General features: G+C 40.2%; 1 protein-coding gene across 1 annotated transcript in view; it reads left to right on the top strand.

The window, feature by feature from the left end:
• The first annotated feature begins 835 nt into the window (after positions 1-835).
• The window catches only part of uts2r (urotensin 2 receptor), a 51,120-nt gene continuing 38,447 nt past the window's right edge, over positions 836-13,508 (top strand). Inside the window, exons 1-3 of the mRNA XM_080049356.1 lie at positions 836-1,047; positions 2,619-3,334; positions 5,803-6,181. Of these exons, the coding sequence (XP_079905482.1) occupies positions 2,621-3,334; positions 5,803-6,180 (1,092 nt within the window). The 5' untranslated portion in view covers positions 836-1,047; positions 2,619-2,620 and the 3' untranslated portion in view covers position 6,181. The remainder of the gene's footprint in view (positions 1,048-2,618; positions 3,335-5,802; positions 6,182-13,508) is intronic.

The following is a 13,508-nucleotide window of genomic DNA, read 5'->3' as shown; positions in this document are numbered from 1 at the left end:
ATGCTGTATGAGCAGCAACTGAAGGCCAAAGACATTGTTTAGCTTGACGCACACACACACACACACACACACACACACACGTCGTCAGAGGATGATGTTTGGCGACTGTGCTAAGATTAATTGCCACAGTGGTAGGTGACAACGACCCTGGCACCATCCATTTTGTGGATTTTTATATATATTTAATATTCCACACTGGAACAAATGCCCAGCGTTGGCTGTCATTTGGAGCCACTGATTTATACTGCATGTGTGTTTGTGTCAGAAGCAGGGGTTGTCCTGTCAGTGTGTAATGTGTCTCTAAGTGTTGCGGCACACGCCCCCGTTGCATGGAAATAGATGGCACAGGGGTTAGGGTAGAGAAAGAGAGAGAGAGAGAGAGAGCAGAATACATTTCCTGCGTGCCTCTCTTGCCTGTTCTCTCCCGTCTTCTCCCTCCCTCTTTGGGCTTCTGAGCGAGAGTGCCTCACCAGCAGTCTGTTCCTCTCTCTCATTCTCTCTCTCTCTCTCTCCCTCCCTTCTCTTGCTCCCTCTTTACCACTGGCAGTCTCTCTCTCCCTCTCACTCACTCTCTTTCAGTCATAGGGGGGATTCTCCTTAACCAGCTGTAGCTTAAAGTGGTCCTCACTTCTTAGCATCATTTCATTGATGTTCTCTTGTTTTTTTTTTTTTTATTAAATGACCCTGCTGCCGATTTCATGAAAGGACATCAGACCTTTTCTCTCCAATCAAGACTCTTTGTATGGGTTTATTTGCTGTTGAGCGACTGGTCAACAATGGAGGGATATGCGTTATAGTGGATGACTCATTCAGGTTACTTTCTCCCCCCAATAAAGAGCGCTGGATATAGATTTTCTTTCCCCTTCCTCTGTTCCACCTGCGTGTTTTCGCCTCTCAGATACTCTGTAGAATCTGTTGGGACTTTTATGGAGTGTGAAATTTTTGCAGTAAGTGCAAAGTTTGGAAGGAGCAAAAGTGAGACAAAGCACATGGCGGATGGAACTGCATGCTGAGTGCTGAACCCTTCTGTCCAGGGAGACAGTCCAGGTAAGACTGTGTACTTTTCAATTGACATGCATGCCCTAATGCTAATAATTAATTGCAGATGTCCATTAAGATACATTGACATGCATACTGTGTAAGCGCCACGGTGCTTATCCAAGCATACCAGACAGGTCTATTAGTTAGTAACTAAATTGTAATATTAACTCTGTCTGACTGTTTTTGGAACAGCATGTATCATAAAGGAAGGAAAACGTTCTCAATGTTTTCTTTCTGTCTGAATCTTAACATTTTAGCATTAAACAGGACAGAGGGAGGCATCCGCTGTGACTGAGTGAAAAGTTCTCCAACAGTTGCATGTACTCTGATAAAGAAAAATTGTGTAATAACGTGCATCCATCACAAAAAATCCATAAGATTTGTTCATTTTGTTAACATCAAGGGCAATCAAAATGCAACCTTGAGAACACTTTGCTGCAGTGATGGAACGTTATTTCTTTTATTTCCTCTAGTTCGGTACTTAAGTACGATGTTAAGGTAGTTGGATTAACTTTTTAAGTTGTATTACATTTCAACTTACATTTACACTCTACTTTTGTTTAATATCTTAAGTTAATAGTTACTTTGAAGAGTTAGATTAAATTGATACAAATAAATCAACTAATACATTATGAGAAAGTATATTTTTATTGGTTAAGGTAACATTAATGCATCACTAATTATCCAGTAATATGATATACTGTTTATTGTTAAAAGGATCCGTGTTAGCTGTCACTAAAGTGGGACGAGCTAGTCTTCCTGGGGTCCACACAAAAAAAATCACTTAACAATGATAAACTGAAAACAGTAAAACATAATCAGAACATATCCAGAATAAGATATTACAGCATTGCAATCATTATAACATTCATACAGTAAATATGTATACTGTATGATTCTGAAATGGGTGTTCTGCATAAGTACTTTAAATGTTGTTTAAAAGTGTATTTTTTTTATGTTAATACTTTTGTACTTGTACTTGCGTGAAATATTGAATGAATGTCTTTGACTTGGGAGTATTTTCACACTGTAGTATTGTTAATTTTTTTTAAGTTGATGAACTGAATTCACCACTGAACAGTTGTGCCATATGTACCAACTGCTTCAAAACGTGTCCATGTTGTGCCAAACTAGAGAAAACGTATGTAACCTTACATTCGCATACTTTAAGTTTGTTTTCTATTGCGTAGACATTTAGTTGAATACCAACTGTGCTCTAAGCTATTTTCAGGGCTGCTTCCTGAACCATGAGTAAAATAAGGATTTCATTTTCCTAAATGTGAGTGGGTTTAAGCGTTTTAGAGGTACTTCTAACTGAAAAAAATGCTGATAAGGCAAACTTGAAGAGATGAAAAGAGCTTTGCATACACAGTAATCTCATTAAAACCTTCCATTATGTCTCCTGTTACAAACTGAGATGTCAACTCAATCAAACTCTCTCATAGGAGTCCCCATTCATGTAAGATCCTCTTCAATGAAATGATAGTCCAAGGATCGGTCCAAGTTATAACACAGATGTCAATTTTGTACACAGTTGCCACCATCAGCCCCTAACATTTATGTATCCACTCATCCAGATATGACTACAGTGTCCATGGAGCCTGTAGCAGTCCTTGTTGAGAGGAGCGCCAATGCCACCGACCCCCCTATGACCAACCATGAGGACACAGTCACCACCTTCGCCATTGGCACCATCCTCTCCATCATGTGCCTGGTGGGAGTCTCGGGGAACATCTACACCCTGGTGGTCATGTGCCACTCCATGAGGACTGCAGCGTCCATGTACATCTACATCATAAACTTAGCCCTGGCGGACCTGCTGTATCTTCTCACCATACCCTTCGTCGTCTGCACCCACTTCCTGAAGGAGTGGTACTTTGGCGACGCAGGGTGTCACATTCTGATCAGCATGGACCTCCTGACCATGCACGTCAGCATCTTCACGCTGACCATCATGAGCACGGAGCGCTACTTTGCCGTGCTCAAGCCGCTGGACACGGTCAAGCGGTCTAAAAGCTACAGGAAGGCCATAGCTATGCTGGTGTGGGTAGCGTCACTCATCCTCACCCTACCGATGATCGTGAGCATTCAGCTGATGAACTCGGGCAAGAAAGCCATGTGTCTGCCCACCCTGTCGCCGCTCTCCTACAAGGTTTACATCTCCTCCCTGTTCTGCACGAGCATCGTCGCTCCGGGACTGATCATCGGCTTTCTCTACATCCAGCTGGCACGCACCTATTGGGTTTCGCAGACGGAGACCTTCAAGCAGACCAAGAAACTGCCCAATCAAAAGGTCAGAGCATCACCAGATAATGTATTTTATAGGATGTGATTAGTTCTATTTCACACAAGCTTGTTTTCTAATAGGGCCGTTTGGGTAGTACTACTAATTAACAAAAATGTATGCAGTGGATATTTGCATCCAAGCCCATAGTTAAACAACAAAATATGTTTAAGTTTCCTTTAGAATTACATCAATTTATGATTTGAACCCCTATCAGCCGAACAATATCACGTGTTTGTGTATTCCAAAATTGATACGAAAGACTGATAAATAACTTATAATCTGTTTTCTAGAATGGCACTTCTATAGTTAAGATTTGGTCTGGTTTATGGACTGTATCAGCTTGGTTAGGGAAATATCACGTTTAGGTAAAAAAAAAAAAAAAACTACTGGGATAATGAGGTTGGACAATGATTGGGGTCATGGCTCAAAAGAAACCTTTGACTATCTGCTGGTCTCGGGGAAATAAACATTGCTCACCCAACTACTGTTCGTCAGCCTCTGTGGACTTTATGGAGGGAGGACAGTCTCTCCAAAGGAATCTGAGGCCCAGTTCTGGTTCTCCTTTTTTGGTAGGCAACGTCATCCTAGACCCTGTCCCTCATGTTATACCCAGTCTGCGACTCAGCTGGAGAGGTATCCAGACACATCCATCAGGTATATAACCTGATGAATTGGCAGGAAGTGAGGCAAGATGCTGCTGTGAAAACCATAGACATTCCACTCACCAAGGCTGTTGATTCAGTCATACTCCGCATGGTGTTCTAACTCCTGAGAGAGGGGTTCTATCCTGAAGCTCATAGGCTTAGGACATTCTGTCTCATAGCCACTGAAAAAAACTGTCACCATACGAGATAAATAGCTTTGGGTTTTTGGGTGTATTTGACTGGAGCAGCATCAGTTCAGGCTATCTGCTTAAAGGCACACTTTTTTCTGAACAGACTGGGCAGGAATGGAATATGATTTCCATAGGTATGTTTTAATTAGTGTATAATCACTTGCAAATAAAAGTTGTTGTTCATATTATTAATAATCGTATAAAGAGCCTTTTATATCTACATTGCCATGTTGCACTGCATTGTTTCTACAGTAGCACAGAACGGACAGCCTTAACGGCCTACATGTGTTTATGCATAATGGGTGTCTGCCAGAAATGCACCTGTTGGAAGACGCGGCAGTAGGCCATCAATAGAATTAATAACTATATATATCCTTGAGGCACCTACCAATGGGAGGGCATTGAAAGGGAGTGTTGCAATCTAGAACTTTCTGAACTAGAAGATTCCAAAATACACGTTGTTGTACACTGCACATTTAAATCATTCAGCAATCAATCCTCTCCCTGCTACAGCAGGTTTTCTATTTTCCCTTCCTCTCTTGCTTTCTGCTCACGCTGAGACATGACCTGCTACCATTTGCTTCATAGCAGGGCTTAAGACGGCATTATTTTGTCGTATCAGCATGATTAACAATGAGGGGGAATTAGGCCCTGTTCATAGGATTTACTTGTACCAAGGAGCAAAGAGAAAGATTTCAGATTGTCAAAACTTTCAGAAGTGTGTAACTGTGCATGCTCTGTTTTGATCCTGCTATGTTATGAAAAGCAGGGCATAAGCCTTTCTCAGCTTTTCTAGTACTCTAGTGCAATGGAGAAAAACAAGGAAAGCTCAACTTCCAACTAGGGCCAGCTTTAATAGATTTGTACAAAATCAATTGGATTTACTAGCAACATATATGCACAGCTTCCCAGTGCAAGACAACAAATCAAAATGGATCCAATGGAGCTCCAATTTAAGGCCACATCTATGTTCACATGTTTTCATTAATTTTGAAAATGTGGTAGCTAAAAAACTAATAGATACTGGAATGCTCACAGTTCTGAGTCTGAAGCTCCCATGTTCTGACTACAAGAACTAACCACTGCAGCGCGGATATTACTTAGCAAAGCACCAAATACAAGAGCTTTCATCAGTGGGTCATATAAAAATTTAAATCTTACGGAGTATAACTTTAAAGGGACATATTATTAGAAACTGTTTTCATGGTTGAGTGTCCAAAAAAATCGTTTATATTTCTCACAGTGCCATTGCTGAATCTCCTATTTTCTGCATCTGTCTGAAATGCTCCGTTTCAGAGCCTGTCTCTTTAAGCCCCGCCTTCCAAAAAGCCCAGCCTGCTCTGATTGACCATGAATCTAACTGCTGGTTTCAATTGATCGGCCAGTTAGATTCACTTATCACAGGTGGAGGTAGTGATAAGTGAGGTTGGCATTGAGGGGGTGTGGCTTCTCCCCTTATTTCATCACAAGAGAGGAGACATTTGACCGAGGTTATTGAACACAGGTTCTCAGAAAAGTGAAGATAAAGGAGAGTTTTTTGTTGTTTTTGAAAAACCATGAAAAAGTGCATTTTTTATAATATCCGTTGCATTAATGATTCTCATTATGACTTCATCTCTGTGGTCTTACGTTCCTGAAGGTGCTGTACTTGATCTTCACCATCGTGCTCCTCTTCTGGGCCTGCTTCCTGCCCTTCTGGATCTGGCATCTGCTGGTTCAGTTCCACCCGTCGCTGGCCCTGTCCCCCAAAACCAAACGCATCATCAACTACCTGACCACGTGTCTGACCTACTCCAACAGCTGCATCAACCCTTTCCTCTACACGCTGCTCACCAAGAACTACAAGGAGTACCTGAGGAAGCAGAAGCGCTCCTGGTCGGCTGGCAGCTACTTCAACCGAAGGAGTCGATTTCAACGGTCGCCGCGCAGGTCGCCGTCTTCCAGCAGTCAGCAGTGTACTGAGAGTTTTATGCTCTCGCACACAGCCTCCCTGCGAGCACATAACAGCAGTTTGTAAGGTAGGGGCACGTTTTTCACAACTTACTTTTGCAATTTTGTTAGCTGGTGAGAAGAAACCAGTAGTATTGAAATCTCCAAAGCACACCCTTTGCAAAATACACTAAGCCTTTGCCTACACACAGCTCAGCACTGCAGTCATTTCCAGCTTTTTCTTTAAAAAAATAAAGATTTTATACTAACAATGAGGCATCAAGTCAATGGATGCTTTAGACCTGGTTTGTTGGACTTTTCCATCAGAGGAAAGCCTGGTTCTCGTGGTTCATGTGTTTTCAGATGGCGTTGATTTTCCTCAGTTTGCTCCCTTATCTTGGTCTGCAGTGTACAGTATGTCCATATGGGACAACTGGTACCTCTATTGTTGTTTATGTATAGACCTGTTTGGCGAGCTGGTGAAATATGTTCAGCAACAACAAATATTCCATTGCATCTGAAATTCAGCCAGTTCAGGGCAACAGTGAGATTACAAACTGTTTGTGTCAACAGAAATGTTTCCTTCAGCACAAAACTATGAACTAATCAAGTTTATGTTTCATTTAAGTTCCCATTATACAGTATGTGTATGTAAAGGAGAAACTATTCCTCCCTGTGATGAAAAACAATACATTTACATTGAACTTACTGTAAAGCCAGTTCATTAATCAAAGTATATGAACATATTCTGTCTTGATCCCTCGTAATTTCATAAAGGCACTGTGCTCTTCTGTGATTTGAACATATTTACACAGTATAACCTGTGTTTAAAAGGTCCAAGTACTAGCTTTCCATGTCTTAACCACATCTCTTCTTAATGTAGTCTTTAGTAGTTTAATAGTTTAAAAATTGATTTCTAACTTTTTTTTTACAATAATTGTGTGACTTTGAGTGTAGTAATTTGATTGAAATAACTTTAGCATGCTGTACACTAGAACTATATAGAATTCTTGGAGAACGTTAACAACGTGTATCTGATTCAGTTGCTAGGTTTGTGCTTAGCTTGGTACAATCATTTAGTCCTTACTTACTTACTTTATTCAGGATGTTTCTAGTTAATCAAAATATAAAATACATTATTCATTCAACATACACAGGGTTAAAATGTACAAAAATTGGGCAATTGGATTTTCCAGCTCGATTTCACCGCTCAATTAAGCTGAGCACTACCAATGGAATGTCTCATATTGCCCCAGGAAGGCTGTAAAGTAAGTCTATGCTTGGAAATATTAGGCTTTATAGTTATTTTTCATTTTGCCTCAAGGTTTCCCTTCCTATTAGACTTTCTATATTAATTTGTGAGCAATGATGCCAGGCGTGCCTTTTTTAAACATTGCTTTTGCTTATGAATGATGGCTCTAGTTTGAAATCTGTTGGAAGTTTGATTATTGCACAGCTTTGCTCCCCACTTCTTGCACTCATTTGTGTGTATTTATATGTCTGCCATGTGTTTGCCTCATACCTGAAATGCAAATGTTCCTAGCAAAGGAAGTTGCAGGACTATATCATGAGTCCGAAAGGAATGGAGGGTGAAGAGCAGGGCAACACACACACACACACACACACACACACACACACACACACACACACACACACACACACACACACACACACACACACACACACACACACACACACTCTCTCTCTCATGCACAAACACACACAGAGGCACAGACTTGCCACTAACATGACACTTAGAGAGTTTGGTAGCACAGCCATATATCTGCCATGCAGTCAAGAAGCCGGCCAGCTGACACACAACACACAGATTTATTTTTTGCTCTCCTGCAGATGACGATGGTGTGCTAAAATAAATAATTACAAAAAAATGTGGATCATAAGTAAGTCCACACGGACACAGCTGGATGTTATGCAACTGACCCTAAATCCCCCACCCCCTATCTCTCCAATGATTTTAGACATTGTATGTTTCAAATTATTTCTTCATTTTAAGTCATCCAACAAGTGTAAAGAAGGTACACATTCAATATTTATAATCCCATTCAAAACTTTACACTCAGCTAATATATTGGTGGTGTTTTACCCTAGATTACTGGATAGTGTGTACACAGGCTGCCTGCAGAGAGAGAGAGAGAGAGCGTAGCAGTAAGTCGTATATTACTACGACTCTCTGTCTTGGACTACAATGTGCTGACTGACACCATACCGTAATTCACAAGGACAGAGAATATGGCTCCATATCCGTCACTGCACACAGCTTTGAACACTACCCCTAACCCCTGCACAGTATATCTCCTGCACAATCACCGGTGGTCCAAGACACTTACAGTAATGTTTATGAGAGGGTTTTAAAGACACCATTTATTTTCAGTGATGCATTACTTAGTAGCATGTAATTTTAGTATGGCTTTTGGGGGGGGGGGGGGGGGGCTACAAGTATTGAAGAGGATTATGATTTGAAATGCAGTGAATAATTTACAGTTATCAAAAACAGCAGACGTTACATGTGTAAAACGTTGTATGAGGGTTTTTGTAGGGGCGGGGGGGGGAATATGATCTAAAGTCTTAATTCACATGACTAAAGTCACAGACTTACTAGAAGAAAGCTTCGCTGTGCAAGGTTGGATAGACCTCAGCACACTACAGACTATCTGACCTAATCAAAATGTGCTTTGCAATCAGATTTCGCAATAAGGAAATACTTGTGATTACTGGCGTCTGGGTGATGAGGTTGATCCAACCTTGCAAAGTGAAGCACTGTGGTTCCCAGACAGAAAAAAAAACACCCCAACAGTTTTCTGTTTTTTTTTTTTCGCCACATTGTTTTGACTTATTGTATTGAGAGAGAATTCTCAGCATTTTTGCATACATTTAGGATTTGCAGTTGTAACACACCTGTCACCCTGCTGTCTCACGAGTCAGTCAATATTATTCCCTTTGCTGTTGAATAAAGGATTTAGGTAGTATAATTGTTTTTTACTCAAGTGGGTGCAATATGTAATTGATTTCATTTTTGAATGAACCTTTCCTATCTTTAAGTTTCTAAAAAGACAATCACATATAAACTATCTCAGCAGCATGAGTGCAAAGGCCGCACAGATGTGTGATGTGCAGCTAATAGGCAGCTCTGAAGGTGATCGCTCCATCTAATCTCCCCTCTTAGCAATTACAGTCCACCCTAATGTGCTTTGATTCAATCTAGCACAGGGGAAAACACAAAATTGCTTAGGAATTTACAAAATACAATAGACGGTACAAGCTTTTAATTATAATGACATATAAACTGTTTATGTGCCTTGGAGATACACAGCAGGATTTTACTGCTGTCACAAAACCTTGACAACCCAGCAGCAGGCAAATCGTCTCAATTTGCGTTTTTATAGTGAGAGACATGAGAGGCAAAACAAAGCAGCCATAACATCAGGCCGAGTGTGGGGCTTGATTTGATCTCGTCCTGCTGTGGAATCACAAACACCACTGCTACGTGACCTGACGAGACAGCAGCAGAGTCAAGACTGCATGATTTGAACATCCAACTATAATATAATTTGCTCTTTCCCTGCGAAGAAAAAAAAATACGTATTACCTCCGTATGACAAATAAAAGTGTAGCTGGCTAATAAAAATTTATGAAACCCGGGCCGGGCAGAATCTACCTCTTGCCACGCTGACATTTTATTCACTATAGTACATAATTACTGCATAGCAGCAGCTTCCACTCCCTACTTCATATTTGGCTCTGCTGACTTTTGGTGACAACTGGAAAATGGTGCAAACAAAGGGCCGGCTCAGAGAGACCCAAAGTTTTTACCACAGCACCTTTTGGAAAAATCAGTTTTGGAACACATGAAATACTGGAAAAAATCGAACGGATTATGAATATGCAGTCGTATACTTTTTTTTTTTTTTTTACTGGTGTCTGCACACGTCTTTCACTGCCCAAGTGGAATATTGTGAAAGAGCCCCTTGACAATGCGTCAGTGGAGGCTTATATGTATTTTTTCTGGTGGGGGGAGGGAGAGGGGGGGGGGGGTAAATTCTTAAGTGGCCTATAAGTGTTTCCTCAAAAAAAAAAGTTTCAGGCTAACTCATGAATCCAAACGTTGACGGGCCAGCTGCCTGGCAGGCCATGAGGAAGTGCCCCGACTGCTCATTTGCGCTGATAAGCATCGCGTGTTTACTGCAAACGTAGCTCCAACCAGGAAGCAGCCAGTGGGTGCAGGAAATGGAAGGAATGGAAGGCATTTTTTAAGCAGTCCCCAAGGAAAACACTGTATTAATTAGTTCTCCAGCGCTGGCGTTTTAATAATCAGCAATGGCCTATGGAATCTCCCCTTCAACAAGCGCAATTATTCCATGAACTACATATAAAGGACAACTTAATTCCGCTCACACACAAGTCTGAGATTGGCCTGATGTGTGTTGTAAGCGTCCGAGGAATGTCACTAAAATACGAGGATTGGAGGACATGTTTGAATTCAAAAGAATGGTATCTCTATAAAAACCCAAGCCTGTTCTATTATACATGATACTATTCACAAAATGTGTGCCAATATGATTATGAATATCCACATCCGCATGTTACACGTTCACAAAACACAGCAATATATTTCACATTTTCATTGTGGTGGTGACACGTCCCAGTGCTTGCCCTCTTCCTCTCCCAGATAAGACATGGAAATTAGTCAGCGAAGGAAGTGGGAATTTTTTAATTTAAGAAAAGGGTTTCAAGTGATATATCTCTCTGTGTCTGCTGAAGGTGGGTAATGCATACAAGACACTTCTGCCACAAAGTGCATCAATAAAAAACACTTGTGCCATAACCATATATAATTCATAACATTTTAAAGGTGCTGTCTTTCACCATTGATTGTGCACTTAGTAAAAATGACGTGGTGCCTGTAGGTTATTTGTGATGGTTTCATGTGGTTGAAGCCGAGACATTTTGGTAAATGACTGACTTTTCAGGTCATCTAGGTTATACCCAGGGGGCAAAGTGATTGTATGGACATGGAGCGTTGTAAAAGGTTGTTCACCAAAAATGACATCTAGGACCTTCCACGATCACAACCTGGGTGGACAACCTTGTCAACAAGCTGCTGGAAAGCTACAGCGTGCCGACATAGCAAATCAGAACCACTGTTTAAGTGAATGGGGGTGAATGGGGATGGGCTAATGGGGAATTTTTTGAACTTATAGATATCATTATGAAACTATGCCAGTTGATTACTGACATTAAAACAAAAACTTTTTGTATTACAGTATTTTCCAAAATGTTTAAATAAATATGAAAAATCATCAATATCTTACTAATGATGCGTAAAGTTGCATATCTGCAAAGCCCCAAAATCTAGATGTTGGAAGAAAACAAAGTCAATTTGTTTTTAAATTTTGAAAACAAAACAAGTGTCCAACTGCCTGAAGCATTTCCTAATCACAGTTCAAATTTGATCAATAACCCATAGAAAATAAAAATGCTACACAGTTACATTTCATGTGCCACGGACCAAAAGTGTCCTTTTGGAGTCTCAAGCTGGTATTTTAGGAAACGGCTAGACATTCCCTTGGAAAAAACTTTGTAAAAAATTCATTTTCTATGGGTTATTGATCAAATTTGAACAGTGATTAGGAAAAGCTTCAGGCAGTTGGACACTGTTTTCAAAATTGAAAAACAAATTGACTCTGCTTTTGTCCAACATCTAGATTTTAGGGTTTTGTAGATATGCAAATTTACGCATCATTAGTAAGATATTGATGATTTTTCATATTTATTCAAACTTTTTGGAAAATACTGTAATACAAAAAGTTGTTGTTTTAATGTCAGTAATCAACTTGCAAAGTTTCATAATGATATCTATAAGTTTAAAAATTTCCCTATTAGCCCACCCCCATTCGCTTAGACAGTGGTTCTGATTTGCTCTATATTGGCCCGCTGTAGCTTTCCAGCAGCTAGTTGACCAGGTTGTCCACCCAGGTTGGGATCCTGGAAGGTCCTGGATATCATTTCTGGTGAACAACCTTTTACAACGCTCCATGTCTGTTTTTCAAAAAAAAAGGGGTTTTGCCCCCTAGGTATTATCATTTAGTCAATACATTATCTCAATATTTACTCTATGGTTTGGCACCAAATTGTGCACATCAGAATTCAAACAAACCACACAACTCTTCTCCAGTCCACCAAACTTTATACCAGCTCAATGCCTTTTCTCTGGTCACTCTATTGATCAGTTTTCTTCCTGATGAATCAAGACAGATACCAGATATAATAAACAATATTATCATCATACTTTTCTTATTAAGAACTATTTGCAAAATAGAAGTAATGTCCTTTCCCAGTCCAAATCTAAGTCTTCTAATATTGGGTATCTGCCGGCAATGGGTTTTAAGATTACCTAAATGTTTATTAAATATTGATATATGTTTCAAATTGAAATAACAGCTGTTGCTACTAAATCAATTTGTATCAGCTGAAGAGAGCACTGTACCCGGGCAGCAGAAAGGTTTTGGCTTGTTATCAAGTTACTCACGGAAAATTATTGAGTAACAGCCTTCCGCAATGTTTGTCATTTGAACCAGTGAAAGCAATGGTCATCTCTGGCTAAAAATAAAAAGCTGCTTGATGAATATTATGTACTCTTCTCTTTGCTCATAAGACAAATATAAGATACCCAAAAGATTTGCTGAGTTCAGAGAATCTGTATCTGTATAATATGAAACATAATTTTGCTATTTGAACGCAGATTGATTGCAGGTTGTTGGTATAATGCCAAACAGTTTGAACTCGCACCGGTTCAGCCACATAATAATTCTTCTCGTTCACACAGCCCCACAAACTTTCACTTGGATATGTAGCGAGATGCTGCACTGTAGAGCCCTGCTGTCGTAAAGGAGAGCAGCGCTGCAACAGTAGCAGCCAAGGTAGACAGGCACAAGTTCAATGAGTTCAGTGAGCAGGAGTTCAATGCAAAAAGGATCAGATTATGATCTGCCTCATTTTAGCCGGTCTATTCCAATACCCTGGCATCGGCATTATACCAACCCTTGGGAGCAGCTCGGGACATTTCCATAAAATACCATTACTCTTAAAAGAAAAAATCTAAATGAACTATGAGCTTTGTGTAACAATGCTATCTGGCAAATTAAATCTTTCATCTTAATTCTGTTTCTCTTTCACAGTATTCTCAAATCTTTACCATCTCTTAACATGTGAATATGTCTGCAGGGACCTTAGCAAATCCATTCACTAGCTAAATTCATTTTTTGTCCTTTGTGGACAAAAGTAAAATGGCTATTGAGTTTTTAGTCCTCATGGGTTTCACACAGTGCCGTTGCTAAATTGCCTCTTTTCAGCCTCTGTCTGAAATGCTCATTTTTAGAGCGTGTCTCTTCAAGCCTA

The sequence above is a fragment of the Ammodytes marinus genome (assembly GCF_949987685.1).
Source record: "Ammodytes marinus genome assembly, chromosome: 20".
Taxonomy (NCBI): domain Eukaryota; kingdom Metazoa; phylum Chordata; class Actinopteri; order Uranoscopiformes; family Ammodytidae; genus Ammodytes; species Ammodytes marinus.
Note: the sequence above shows the minus strand (reverse complement) of the source record. Positions and strands in the feature narration are given on the sequence as shown.